The sequence below is a fragment of the Sceloporus occidentalis genome, unplaced genomic scaffold (assembly GCF_023333645.1).
Source record: "Sceloporus occidentalis isolate IW3139 unplaced genomic scaffold, rSceOcc1.0.p SCAF_3, whole genome shotgun sequence".
In the NCBI taxonomy this organism is placed as follows: domain Eukaryota; kingdom Metazoa; phylum Chordata; class Lepidosauria; order Squamata; family Phrynosomatidae; genus Sceloporus; species Sceloporus occidentalis.
Window position 1 is genome coordinate 116,588,847 of NW_028316983.1, and position 15,618 is coordinate 116,604,464.

The following is a 15,618-nucleotide window of genomic DNA, read 5'->3' on the forward strand; positions in this document are numbered from 1 at the left end:
ATACTTCTATTGATGCAGCCTAAAATAGCATTGGCCTTTTTAGCTGCCGCATCACACTGTTCACTCATGTTCAACTTGTGGTCTACTTGGACTCCTAGATCCCTTTCACACGTAGTTTCATTCAGCCAGGTGTCGCCCATCTTATATCCGTGCATTTTATTTTTCCGCCCTAAGTGCAATACCTTACATTTCTCTGTGTTGAATTTCATTTTGTTAGCTTTGGCCCAGCTTTCTAGTCTATTCAGGTTATTTTGAATCTTGATCCTGTCCTCTGGGGTATTAGCTATTCCCCCTAATTTGGTGTCATCTGCAAATTTGATAAGTATGCTCCCAATTCTGTCATCCAGGTCATTGATAAAGATGTTGAATAGCACTGGGCCCAGGACAGAGCCCTGTGGGACCCCACTGGTCACTTCTCTCCAGGATGAAAAGGAGCCATTGTTGAGCACCCTTTGGGTTCGGCCGGTCAACCAATTACAGATCCATTTAACAGTTCCTTTGTCTAGCCCACATTTTACAAGCTTGTTTGCAAGAATGTCATAGGAAACCTTGTCAAAGGCCTTACTGAAATCAAGATATACTATATCCACAGCATTCCCTTCATCTACCAAGCTGGTAATTTTATCAAAGAAAGAGATTAGATTTGTCTGGCATGACTTGTTTCTCTGAAACCCATGTTGACTTTTTGTGATTATGGCATTGCCTTCTAGATGTTCACAGACTCTCTGTTTAATGATCTGCTCCAGAATCTTTCCTAGAACTGATGTCAGACTAACTGGACGATAATTGTTGGGATCCTCTCTTTTCCCCTTTTTGAAGATGGGGACAATGTTTGCCCTTCGCCAGTCTGCTGGGATCTCTCCTGTTCTCCAGGAGTCTTCAAATATGATTGCCAATGGCTCCGATATTACTTTTGCCAGTTCTTTTAATACCCTTGGATGGAGTTCATCTGGTCCTGGAGACTTAAATTCATTTAGATTAACAAGGTGTTCCTCTACTATCTCTTTACTTATTCTGTGCTGAAATTCCCCTATTCTGTCCTCTGCTCCATTATCCACAGGTTGAGCACCCTTTGCCTTTTCTGAGAAGACTGAGGCAAAGAAGGTGTTGAGTAATTCTGCCTTTTCTCTATCTCCTGTTAGCATTTTGCCATCTTCTCCACGCAGTGGCCCTACCGTTTCCTTCTTCTTCCTCTTGCTGCTGACATATCCAAAAAAGCCCTTTTTATTGTTCTTAACCTCTCTAGCAAGCCTGAGTTCATTCTGCGCTTTAGCTTTTCTGACTTTACCCCTACACATGCCTGCTATTTCTTTGAATTCCTTTTTCGTGATTTCCCCCTTTTTCCATTTCTTATACATGTTCCGTTTCAAACTTAGCTCGGTTGAAAGTTCCTTAGTCATCCATCCTGGTTTCTTGAGATTGAAGTTTAGTATTGTATGAAAAGTTGAAACCATTGCAAATGATTAAGGCATAATTTTAACAAAGTGGCCCTCCACATACTTCCTGACTTACAGGATAAATTTTGCAACTGTGTAGACAGGGGAGAAGAATGCTAAGCAATTATGGCTGTTGTTTTCCCTTGTCGTCCCAGTCTTTTCCAGGGTGCTTGATAGTCCTTATCATATTTTGTAGTCTGATGCCATGTAATCTATCAGAATTTTATTAATCCCATTAACAGAGGCAGCCATCTGGCTAGCTCTCTGAGCTAGGCCACACTAGTACTGAACTGAGATGATTGATGGCTCTGGAATTGATTAGTTGATCTGAGAGACAAATGAACTGTTTTGGCAGAAAATACCAGGGGTCACTGTGTTTGGTCAGGCGCAAAGGCCTGCAGAATTTTAAAGAGCAGCTTCTCCCATACAGTTTTAAACTTCCCCTAAAAATAACTGATTCAGAAAACATAATAGGTATTAAAGTATCATAGTCTGGTTGCTGGGAATGCTCTACCTTGAAATGATAATTAAATTTGGAAAACCATAAAAATGAGACTACATATGGGTAACATTATTTCAAAATATATGGCTTTCTTGGAAATGCCTTACTTCACATGTAAAAACTGTGCCTGTTCTTTGAAGCATTGGTCTGCCCATGGTGACATTTGCCATAGCTACTTGTTGGTTGGATTACTGTAACACAAACTATCTGAGGCTGCCTTTCAAAAGTGTTTTGAAAATATACAGTACCAGGCTTTGACTATTGTAGCCAAAACTGTAGACTTGAGACCAGTTACTGGGGTCATGTGATTCCATGGTTACAACAGGTTCACTGGTTTGTCTGATCTGTTTCTGATTGCCATTTATTGACATTAGTGTCCTAGACAGCTTGGGACTAGTTTAACAGAGTAACTTAGATATAAGTAGTATTAGATATTAGTAGCCTGTAACCTCGCTTCGATCCATTGGGAGAGGCGGGTAAACATAAATAAATTTTATTATTATTATTGTTATTAACCTGCTGAGGCACTGAAAGTTTTTCCAGTTTCAAAGGCATGTTTAGGGAGAGGAAGACCTTCAATGAGACTGTGTCCAAGGAAGGCCTGTGTAGCCTACACTTTGATTTTCTGCTAGAGAGAGCTAAAGAGTTTTTTGTTTCTGAAAGACTATTGGTCTGTTGAGTTGGATATATTTTGATGTTGATGCTTCTGTTTTTTATTTACTTGATTGCTCTGTTTCCTATCTTTTATCTGCATACTCTATAAGTAGGCAACAATACTATGGCCCACTATAGATTCTTTACCTTTTAAAATAATTAGCCGTAATCTTTTTCACAATGGAGATAAAGATAAAAAATAACTTCTGTGGTGTAATGACTGATCATCTAGTAAGACTAGTGCTGTACAGTAAATTCTTTCTGTAAAGAACAAAAAGAGCAGCATTCCTGGTTGTAGCCCTGGTGCTGTAATAATAGCATGATAGTTTTTTGAGGTACAATGGATGCTAACGTCCTATTAAATACAAATGGCATAGTCAACTAGTGTCTCTTATATAAAATAGCAAAATCAAGGTTTGTGAGGAAGAATCTGGTATACTTCTTAAAACACATGCCAGTGAAAGTGCTCAAAAGCGGCATGTGTATTATCTATGCACTTACATGGAAAAGCATTAAAGTCTCTCTTTTAAGAAACAAAAAGTGTCAACTGCACAAACAGTCACTCGACTGTCCATACAGCACATCATTGCACCCAGTGATACACTGTCACTGTTCAGTTAGCTTAAACTTAAGTGTCGGTTGCACAATCATACATTATCCACAGCACTAGTAATAGTAGTAAGAGGAAAATTCAGTTTTCCAGAGATAGTATTGGTAAAAGTCAGTCTTCTGGCAACATAAACAGAGTTTGAATAAAAGATGCCTGTATTTCAACAGTTAAAGAGTGGGATTTTGTGAATGTGGCAATGTGTTTTGTCTAGAAACCTAACCATTTATGCAAGCCATCAGGAACTAACGCATTGGATTTTATTTTACCATCACCATCCCTGGACACCATTAAAAATTTTATTTTTAATTTTAAAAAATCAAAGCCTTTTGATTAGGCTAGGCTTGAGTATTTACCAAAGTGAGAGTCACTTGCACTGAAAGGGGGGAAAGTTGCACTGAGAAGGCTGTAAAGGCTGCTGCTATTCAGATGCTTCTGCCTTGCTGATACAGAATTTTGTGCATACTTTTTCCATGCATGGGCAGTTGGCTGACACATGTGTTGTTACATCCTATTATTCTCGTGAGGAAAGCATAGAAGAGTGCAGGCAAGTGGGCAACACATACTCTCTGGGGAACCAGACTGTTCAGAATAAACTTGAGTTATGGATTTATTCAGCCTGTAAAACCTCAGCTGGCATAAATAATTGAGAAAGCAAAGGTTTGTCTGCAGTGCATACCTCAGGGACACGTGCCTGCTTTTCCCCCTCCCACCACGCTTTCTTATGAAAATGATCCCAGTTGCACTGATAGATAATAACAACACCAAGCAATTAAAAGCTATGGGTGGCTGGAGAGAGTAGAAAAGGTTCAGTTAATGAGCTTTTCCTCTTCCAGTGCCCAGGAGAGCCTCAGAGTGACGGGGCGATTAAACGAAGAGATAATTATAGATTATGTGAAGATGGGTCCCTTGAGGGGGTAAGAAGGCCTTGACATAAACAGTAACTGTTGCATCTATGTCTCGGCTCCCATTTCTCTCTTGCTTCATTGAGTTTCAGTCTGCTCAGTGGCACAGTTCTGAGCAGATAGGCAAGGCCACCTGTTTGTGTTGCATGGATCCTCCTGGGCAGAGTAGCAGCCTTCCACCAAATTTTTTATCATAACAGTTAGATGGATTCAGAAAAAATGGGAAGGGATAGTGATAGAACATAGCAACTGATCAGCTGGCTGTTCTGTTCTGGTTTTTTTAAAGGACATACACAAAGACCAGATGAGGAAGTTTTTGTGCACGGTTCCCAGTTATTCTGAATAGTCCTAAAACCTTAGATGGGTTCAGAACAATATATCTTTTTAAAATTACATTTTTTTTGTATACTGGCAGACTGTACTATTTCCAGCTTTTTTGTATCACTCATTCAAACAAGTGCTTGCTCTTTTTCTTAATCTTCCATGAGTAAAACAATCAAGATATAGTATTCTCTCCTTTTCATGTATGTTTAAATTGCAGAAAATATTTTGACCAATTTCTTAACAAAACTCCTAAATATGATGGCTTTTGGCCATTAATTCAGTGGCACCAAAGACATAAGCTCCTTCTTCTTCGTGGTCTCTGCAAATCACACAAATGTGCTATTCTGCACCTGCGCAGTAAACTTCGGAAACTTCTGGAATCACTAGGCAAAATTTTAATTGCAACTTTTTGGCAGTAGCTCCGCCTACCTTCTTATAAGCCCCCTCGTATTCCTGCTCTTTCTCAGTTTCTTTTGTCTGCTATGCTAGCAACTTGAAGGAACTTCGCTTATTGGAGTCGCTTTGTCCACTCTTACCTCTTTACGACTTGAAGAATTTTGAAATCAGATTTGTGATGGCCTTGCAGTCTGCCTCGTTTAAATGGTGTGTTAAATGCGATGGGAAGATTCCAGGCCAGGACACTTGCCTTTTGTGTTAGGGAGAGGGTCATATCCAAACATGTGCCCTTTGTAAATCGATGATTTCCCAGGCCCGAAAAAAACGCGATTTGCAGCTTAAGGCTGCCCTGTACAAGCAGGCTCTGATAAGCCCAAGAAGAAGGACAAGAGAAAGGAAAGGTCCTCCAGGGACAAAGAAGGCAATAAGGCCAACAAGGACCAAGGTTTGGATGAACCTAAGGAGAAGCTTTTTTGTGGGTTTTCTGGGCTGTGTGGCCATGTTCTAGAAGAGTTTATCCCTGATGTTCCGCCAGCATCCAGGGACGTAGCCAAGGGGGGGTGGTTCTTGGGGTCCGGACCCCCCCTTCCATTAGAAAAATGAATGGTGTGTGCTGCTGCGCCGCCACACTCAAGTCTCATTATAATGGTGGCACTTAGTTTGGACCCCCCCTCCCCTTCCTAAAATCCTAGCTATGTCCCTGCAGCATCTGTGGCTGGCATCTTCAGAAGATGCCAGCCACAGATGCTGGCGAAATGTCAGGAATAAACTCTTCTAGATCATGGCCACATAACCCAGAAAACCCACAAAAAACTAGGGATGCCAGCCATGAAAGCCTTTGACTTCACTAAAGAGAAGCGTTTCCCCAAATGCAAGTACCTTGAGGAGAAAGGCTCTCCCTCTGATCGAGGAAGACCTTTGAACTGAGTGCACTCCAAGAAACCCTGTACATCATCCCAGAAGGATGTCAGGACCAAACCAGCCGAGTCTTCCCCATCTTCCACTCTCGGGGCTCCTCCTACAGAGTCCTCTTCTCAGATACAGGTCGACGTCGGGTCCGAGTCTGAGGGAGATGTCCAGGATGAGGACTTGCCAGTTCTTACTCCGAATCTGGACCACTCTCTTAGGGCCCAGCACGCTTGGGACTGAGCTACAACTCCTCCTAGACATCAGACCGTCCACCTGGTCTTGGAAACAGGAGCTGACAAATCTGTCCACCACACTTTGGATACCTGGGCCCCAGTCAGCTTCGCCATCTACAATGTTTAAGGGTCTCCACCACCAATGCCTCTCCTGGTCTCTCTAATTACTATTACCATGAAGGCCCAAGTCCACAGAGCTGCTTCTCAGTCTCTTCCACCTGTTCCACCTTGAAGAGAGTCCCTGGAAAACAGGCCTGTTCCATGGTCACTCCCCCAGGTTGGTATGGTCATTCACTCTGGCCTCGGATAACGATAGGCCTGCTTCCCTCCAGACCTTGGTAGAGCATGGCCCTGCTTCTCCGATGAACAACATCAAGAATTTTGCTGAACTAATTTTCAGGATGGCCAGTGCCCTCGAAATCGAGGTGACCCACGTTAATACTGACGATTCTGTTGAATGCCATGTCTACAGTAGGGTACCTACAGCACCCTCCATTGCGTCTCTCCCTTCTCTTGAGAGAATTGCGAAGCGCTCCTGGGATACTCCAGCCACCATTAAAGGCTGGTATGTCAAATTAATGTCCCCTCATTTCTCTAATCCTTCCTTGCAGCTGCACCAAAGAACCTGTATTGGATTTCTCCATCACTTTCCTTGTGGCTTTTTGAACACCCCAAGCCGAATTCAGCTATAGTGGAGGGCTCTCAGCTGGCATTTACCCCTAAAACCGCCACTTCTCCAGTTGATAAGGAGGGCAAGAAACTGGACGGTCTAGCCAAGAAATGTTATGCAGCCTCAGTTTTGGATCTCAAGGTCGCGAATTATTCGGCTTGCATGGGAGCATACATTCAACATCTCATGGAACGACAAAAAAACCCTAGCCTTGGCTCTCCAGTCAGAGGCACACACCATTGGGGCTCCACAGATTACATTGGCCCACCACACTGCTGACTGTTCCTCCGAGGTGCTCTCTGCTTCTGTGGTGCTCTGAACGTATGCTTTGCTCCGAGCCTCCGATCTTACACCTCAGGCCAGAGTCCTAATGGAGGACGTACCTTTCAACAAAGAGACAGATGAGAAGCTCAACATCTGCTACAAGATGAAGGCGGGATCGCGGAAGCATGGTATGCCCTCTGTATCCTTCCAATCCCATCCTTGCTGCCAGTTTGGAAGCCAACACTTTTGGTATTCTCCTTACCATCAGAGGCAGTACCAATACCAGCAAGAGCTCTAGTACCAGCCCCAGGATCAGCCCTGTTAACGAGCAAAAATCCAACCTAAAGGATTAAAGATTTCTTAAGATGAGTACAATTAGCATGACCACACAGTGTGCCAACACTGGTATGGCTCAATTAGAGTAACTCTTTCTTAGCTGCTGTCCCTAAAGTGCTTTCCTTTACCTAAGATACAATGACATCTTTAACATTTAGAGTCAGTCAGGGAGGCACTTGTGAAGATCTACCAGGACTTTAGTAACTACTTCTCACCAGGCCACACAGCTTCTTCACTTTCCAGTCACTGCTTTGAAACTACATAATATAGTGGACCCTTGTTATATGCTCGGGTTTGGTTGCAAGATCCTCTGTGGATAACAAAATCCATGTATGCTCAAGACCCATTAAATATAATGACTTAGCAAAATGGTGTCCCTTAAAAAATGGAAAATCAAGGTTTGATATTTGAAATTTATACTTTTTTTGAACATTTTCAAACCGTGAATACTTGAATCCGTGTATAAAAAATCTGTGTATAAGAAGGGCTGACTGTAAATATAAAAGCACCCCTGGTGGCGCAGTGGTTAAATGCCTGTACTGCAGCCATTCACTCAAAACCACAAGGTTGCAAGTTCAAGACCAGCAAAAGGGCCCAAGCTCGACTCAGGCTTGCATCCTTCCGAGGTCGCTAAAATGAGTACCCAGACTGTTGGGGGCAAATTAGCTTACTTGCTAATTAGCTTACTTGCTGTTCACCGCTATGATCTTTGGAATAGCGGTATATAAATAAAACAAATTATTAATTATTATTATTATATTGCTCTTTTGTTCTGGAACCAAGGAACCTCAGAAGAAAGGGTATGAACATAGTTTATGTATCAGGGTTTTAGTCTTCTCTTTGTTGTGGCTGTTTCCTATATGCAGAGAGGGTTTTTATTATTTATTTTAAGGCAAAAAAGAATTCAAATATGTAAGTTGTATACTGTATATATTCAACTATAAGTCGACCTCATGTATAAGTCAAGGGCAGGTTTGGGGGCCAAAATTATGGATTTTGATATTATCCATGGGTAAGTTGAGGGTAAAATTTAGGGCCATGTAACAAAGGATATAAAGGATGATACAAAGGAAAATGATGCCAAAGAACTTAGAAAATTCTGTCAGGCATATGTTTGTGCTCATCCTAAAGGCTGAATGGATGAGAGAGTAGAGGGGATCCATGCTTCTTTTTGGTGCTTCCAGGATGGACTAAGCTTTCACCTTTTACCACTCTCTTCAGAGAAAGGGGATGGCTCCTTTCAACCCAGATTTTTTGGGGTCAATTTTTTGACCAAAATTTCTAGACTTATAAATGAGTATACACAGTACTTGTGGTGTGAAACAGTATCATTCCCGTAACTTCTCTACTTTCTGTACAACCTCGGTACACATTCTGTACCTGGGAATAAAAACTGAAAATTGACTTCTTATGACTTATTCCTGAGTGGTCATGCATTGTACTGTAAATTAAATTAAAATGTATATATACCCAGGAGAGAATTTGAGTCTGTGCAGAGGCTGTACCTTAAGGAGAACTGTGTCTTGGCTTTTTTCCCCCTTTGCTTCAGGAGTCCAGTATCAGCACTTTCATTTTAAAAGTGCTTCCTTAGCAGAAGGGAAGGAGAAGAAACCTCTGAGTTCTGAAGACTGAATCATAATTCATTAAGCACATAAAGCTTAGCTGAAAGAGTAACAAAACTGCATAAGTGACATCCCACTTGCTCTGCGTTTCTCACTCTTATTTCAGTACCCAAATGCTTGAGTGCAGGGTTGTTGTAGTTGTTTGTGGAGAGCCAGTATTCTCAAAGCTGTAACATTAACATTATCACTTAAATTTTGCATTTCTTATGGAAGATGCAATAACCTCAATATTTGAATCCTTTTGTGTTGAAACTGAAAAGTGGCTTTTTGAAAACCTGGGCGAAAATCCTGCATCATCAGTTTCCTGCATCATCAGGATCTTGGCTCAAGTTTTTTAAAAACCACTTTTAGTTTCCACACAAAATGTAGCTACAGCAACTGAGCTCCATCATCATAGTTACTTCAGCAGCTGCCACCCCAGCTATAGGGTTTTTGAGGTATTAAGCATCAGGATGCTGGGAAATGATGACTGAGTGCTGTCCTGACCATGGGATGTGTTGAGATAGGTAGCCTTTAAAATTTTGGTTTAGTATTCAGTGCAGACCTGGTTTAAATGATGATACTTCAAGAACAAAACTAGACTTGCCTAGCTCTTTTGCTTGACAATCAAGCTACTTTGCAGTTGTTTTTCACAAACTGTGAAGAATCTTAACAGCCATAGTGGTTTATTATTATATATGCCTGAGTATAACTTGAGAAAATTAAATAAAAACATTAACCTTAACAATTTGGGTAGTAGAATAATATAATCATAGAGTTGGAAAGAGACCACAAGAGCTATCCAGTCCAACTCCCTGCCATTCAGGAACTCAGAATCAAAGCACCTACCCCTGACAGATGGCCATCCAGCCTCTGCTTAAAAACTTCCAAAGAAAGAGATTCTATCACACTCCGAGGCAATGTGTGCCACTGTCAAACAGCTCTTACTGTCAGGAAGTTCCTCTTAATGTTGAGCTGGAATCTCTTTTCCTGTAACGTGCATCCGTTGTGCTGGGTCCTATTCTCTGGAGCAGCAGAAAACAGTCTTGCTCCATCCTGAATATGATACCCTTTGAAATATTGAAACAGGGCTATCATATCCCCTCTTTACTGCCTCTTCTCCAGACTAAACATACCCAGCTCCCTAAGTCTCCCCTCATAAGGCATAGTTTCCAGACCCTTCACCATTTTGTTCTCCCTCCTCTGGACACACTCCAGCTTGTCAACATCCTTTTAGAATTGTGGTGCCCAGAACTGGACACAGTATTCCAGGTGAGGCAGGTCAATGCTGGAACTGGAGTTGAGGTTGGGGAGAAAGGAAGAAGAAGCTGAGGCTGTTAAAAAGGCCCTAGAGCCTGCCTCCTGTACACTTCAAGCCATGAGGATTTTTTTGGGTTGCTTTTGGAAGATCTGCTCTCTCGACTCTCTCACTCCCAGAAGCACAGGCCCGCTGGAGGTCCCCAAGAAACCATCTACAAACATGGCCCCAGATAAGCTGTCGGGTGAGGGAAGGACTGAGGGAGCAGATTGAGGGAGGCACAGGGACGTAGCCAAGGGGGCGGTTCTTGGGGTCCGGACCCCCCCTTCCATTAGAAAAAAGAATGGTGTGTGCTGCTGCGCCACCACACCCAAGCCCCATTATAATGGTGGCACTTAGTCTAGACCCCCCCTTCCTAAAATCCTAGCTACGTCCCTGTGAGGCACACTATTGACTATGCAAAATAGAGCTACCTTACTTTGCCAGGTTTTTTCTCTCCACGAATCCCAGCCTACATACCATCACTGCCGCCAATTTCCCATATTCTTCTTTCTCTCCCCTTCTAGACTAACATGTACAGTTGGCCCTTAACTTTTGCAAGGATTGGGGGTGCAGTATCCCTGGAAAAACTGTGACTATCTTAAGGCCCCCCTTCATTCATGCTGCTCCTTTCCCACCAATAGCCCCAGCTCCTAAAAAATTAACCAATGACACAAAAAACAATAACACAAAAAATGATCAACACAAACCAATTAAACAGAAGTCATACTAAAAATAATTGGCGTCCCACTTCCCAAACCTAAGAATTTCAAAGTTCAATATATAGAGAGATTTTCCCAATAATAACATTTTTCTTTCCCACCTTGGCACCATGATTCTGCCTCCTTATTTCGAGGCTGCCTCTACTAGACCTCAAATCTTCCCTCTCCACCAAAACGTTACGATGGGTATAAAATCATAGAATCTTAGAATTGCTTCTGTGGAGCAGAGTTTCAGTAATTTAATCTTTATAGAATCACAGAGTTGGAAGAGAACACAAGGGCCATCCAGACTAACCCCCCTGCCATACAGGAACTCACAATCAAGGCATCCCCGACAGATCCAGCCTCTATTTAAAGACCTCCAAGGAGGGAGACTCCACTACACTCCAAGGGAGTGTGTTCCACTGTTGAACAGCGCTTACTGTCAGGAGGTTCCTCCTAATGTTGAGATGGAATCTCTTTTCTTGTAGCTTGCATCTATTTTTCCATTTTCTTTCTCTGGAGCAGCGGAAAACAAGCTTGCTCCATCCTCAATGTGACACCCCTTCAAATACTTAAACAGGGCTATCATATCATCCCTTAACCTTCTCTTCTCCAGGCTAAATATACCCAGCTCCTTAAGTCTTTCCTCATAAGGTATGGTTTCCAGACCCTTCACCATTTCCCTTTGGGTTCTTCTCCACTGGAGGATGCGAGGGATCACAAAGCACTGTCCAAAAAAGGACTTGTGCACATGGAAGTCAATAACTCTGCTCCTTGAAAACATGGATCATGAAGCACTGTTCAAGAAAATGGACTTGTGTACATGGAAGTCAATAACTGCTACCCTTGCAGCTCTTAAGATTCTGTGACTCAGTCACACCCCTCAGAATGTTTTGATGCAAGCTGAAAGCAAAGTAGAAAAGAGACAGGGGGGAAAGTTTGAGGTCCAGTGGAGGCTGGATACACTGACACACACTACCCCCCCCCCCCGGCTTGCAGCTGTTTTTGAGCTAGGTTTCTCTCACAGTGGGCATGGCAGGAGAGAAGGAACCCAGCCATTACTTGTTTTCCCTCCCTCCTCTGCCTCTCATTGCCACCTCGCCTTCATTTAACATGTCTCCTCTGGTTCATCCCTCTTGCTTTTCTCAAGCTCCCCACACTGGCCTCATCACTACATTGCCAGGCCCAGGTGGTGCTTCTTTTGTGTGGGTCCCATTAAATCACCCAAGTGCCCTCTCCAGCCATCTTTTGTCTCCCACTACTACCACTACCACCTCAGACTGCCACCGTCACTATTACTCTTGTTCTCCAGCCAAGGTTGGTCTGGGCTTTTCTCCACACCCGGCTCCCCTTCTCTCAAATCCCTGGTGTGGGTCTACCCCAGCACCATCCCTGGCTAACCTCCAATACTCTCCTCCTCAAAACAAACCATATTTTAACCAGCTCCGTGGCTTCCTCCTGTTACCTATTTCGTCTTCTAGTATTACCATGCCATCATTAGCAAATGCTCTGCTTTATTGTGCCCTGCTTCATTATCAGTCCTTCAATATTTTTTCTTTCTTATCATTCTTAATAAAGTCTCTAATGTCAAAATAAACAACAATGCATAAAGTGGTCATCCTTTTCTCAGGCTCTTCTGTATCTCACAGCTCTCCGTCAATTGTCCATTAATATAAATTCTTGCTGATTGATGTTTATAAATTGTCTTAATCCAAGAATTAAAATTATATCCAAAATCCACCTTTTCCAATAATGCAAATAAAAAACCCCAATTTCAGTTATCAAAAACTTTTCAGCATCTAAAAAAATCAAGGCAACCTGTTTTTTCTTGTGTTTACCATTTCAATAATTTCTAAAACATACTTTAAATAATTTCTCAGTTGTTTTTTAGGCAAAAATTCACATTGATCTTCATAAATATAATCCTGTAATATCACTTTTATCCTGCTAGTTAGGATTGAAGCAAATAATTTGTAGACATTGTTCAATAATGATTTATAATTACCAACTTCAGTTCCATCTCTTCCTTCTTTCAATATTAAAGATATTGTCAATTGCTTCCAGGAACTGAAATTTCTTTTTCAATCAAACTTAAATTAAATATTCTTTTTAGATGAAGAGCTAATTCATATTTAAACTTCTCATAATATACATCCCTAAAGTCTTCCCTGATTTTACCAAATCAGTTGTGGAATATACTTCTTCCAAAGTGATCAGTCGATTTAAAGGTTCCTTTTGTGCTTCTGTCAAACGATATAGATCTTGCTGTTGCATATATTTCTCTCTCTCTCTCTCTCTCTCTCTCTCTCTCTCTCTCTCTCTCTCTCTCGCATCACCACAAAGGTCCCATGGAAGCAACTGGCACAGCTCTCTGGCAACCTGGAAGTCCTAAAAATATTTTTATATGCTCAGCATTTGTAGTCTTTTCAGTACTCAGTGTCACAAAACTTCACTCTTTTTGTTCTCAAGGAACAACCTCTGAAGTTTAAGAGATACTATAATTTTGATTTGCCAGTTTACATAGCCTGTTAAGACGATTTCTAATATGTTTACATTGCAACACCCCACCAAACAGTGTTTAATTTCCCATTTCCCATGTTTTCAGGTAATATCTGAAACTGAGCTATATAATCAGCCCTCCATATCCATGGATTTTTTATCCACAGATTCAAGCATTTACGGTTTGAAAATATTTTAACATGTATAGATTCCCAAAAGCAAACCTTCATTTTATATAAGGGACACCATTTTATTATGCCATTGTATTTAATGGGACTTGAACATCCACAGATTTTGTTATTCACGGAGGGTTTTTGAACCAAATCCCAGTGGATACCAAGGGCCCACTGTACCTTTGCAGACAGCTCCAGAAAGTCTCTCTTGCTGCTTGGTACATAGTGGTAAGAAGGCTTTGTTTTTTGGAGTCTTTACACCACCTTTTTCCATCTTCATATCAACTACTGTTCCTGAGATTTCAAGTTTTCTCTGCAGCTGGAAAAAAGAGCGACAAGTACTCAAGTGAGCATGCCACCTAGCTGCAAATGTCCTAGGGAGCAGCACCATGCACTTTCTCTTGCTGCCCAGCTCTGCAGCCAGTTTCTGTGCTGTAAAATAGCTGTCTTGATCATTATAATTGTGGGAGGAGATACTCTAATCTTGCCAAGATCACTGGGTGGCAATAGGAAGTGGAAAGAGGATTTGTTTTAGGTATTTGGCAAGCCTCATATTTTGAAAGATAATAAATACATTTCTTAAAGAAATCAATTAATCAATTAGTATGAGAAACTACTATATCTTTTACTTCCTGGCTTAAACTGGTTTGTGTTGGTTCACTTCATTCCTTGTCGGAGGTTGGTTTCCAGGATATTGTTTAAATGATCTATGATGCAGGATGTATACCAAACAGAATTGTGCTATTTGTAGTCTAAACAGTGAAAATTTGTTGCTAACAGTAATGCTGAAATGATTGAGTTGCTGAAAAAGCTGGTGTCTCATATTTGTGTAACTTGTATACATTGTTCAGTAACTGTATACATTCTCTCCCCCCCCCCCCCCCTTTAATTTCTTCTTAGGGAGGAAGATAAGAATATATTTGACTACTGCAGAGAAAACAACATTAACCATGTAACCAAAGCCATCCGATCAAAAAAAGTGGATGTGAATATGAAAGATGAGAAGGTATTGGGCCAGGGGAGGGATTAATCAGTCTTAAAGGCTGGTATGTCAAATTAATGTCCCCTCATTTCTCTAATCCTTCCTTGCAGCTGCTATATCTCTGTTTCAGTGTGTTTGACCAGACATCTGTTACTGAAAGAAGAATAGCCCAGCTCTGCAACTCCTATGCAATAAGTATTTGATACATGGTTTGACTTGGACTTTAGAATATGGTAATAAAACTGACCTGAGATATTCTGGTTCTTATTGTAGAAAAACCAAATGGCATTTTCTTTCCACTAATTAACATGGGGCAGAATGCATTGAGAAGTTCTCTTGCATGAATACTAATTATTCAGTTCATTTTAAAAGGTCAAGTACAGGAGAACATTCTGATCCAATGTCCCTGTAAATTTTCAGTGGATCATCTGTCTGCCTTCAAGCCTATTTTTTGTGGGTTTTTCGGGCTATGAGGCTGTATTCTGGAAGAGTTTATTCCTGACATTTCGCCAGCAGCTGTGGCTGTCCTCTTCAGAGAATGCTGGCGTGGAAGAGAGAGGAGTAGATATAAAATGTTGGTTGAGAGGAAGCGATGTATATGTGTATTGTTCTGTTGTTGAATGGCAAGGCCTCAGGGTGTCTATTTATTTAATGATCCATGGTCTGCTGGGAAACTCTACTTACCCTGGGTGGTTTTCATTTATATTTACTGGGTCTTTATTTTGGTGTTTTTCAGAACTGGAGGCCAAACTTTGTTTACTTCAAAATTTTCTTCTTTCCTGTTGAAGTTGTCCAAGTGTTTATGGATTTCAATGGCTTCCCTGTGCATTCTGACCTGATAGTTGTTGGCATGGTCCAGAATTTCAGTGTTTGTAAACAGCAATTTATGCCCAGAATGGTTTATGATGTTTTCTGCTACTGCTGATTTTTCTAGCTGACACAAACAACAACAACAACAAATCCAAAACACTTAGGATCTCAATCATTTTGGATAAGGGAGACTCTACCTTGTTTTTCATTGGGTTATGGCTTCTCAAACTGAATTTTAATTTATTAAATGCACCATATTTGAGGTCCTTTTGCTATCTTTTCATCTGTGCATCAGCTCACCATGAACTAGTAAGGG

General features: G+C 41.4%; 1 protein-coding gene across 1 annotated transcript in view; it reads left to right on the top strand.

The window, feature by feature from the left end:
- Positions 1-15,618, top strand: part of ACBD6 (acyl-CoA binding domain containing 6) — a 146,672-nt gene that overhangs the window by 42,337 nt on the left and 88,717 nt on the right. Inside the window, exon 5 of the mRNA XM_089515913.1 lies at positions 14,411-14,516. Within this exon, the coding sequence (XP_089372039.1) occupies positions 14,411-14,516 (106 nt within the window). The remainder of the gene's footprint in view (positions 1-14,410; positions 14,517-15,618) is intronic.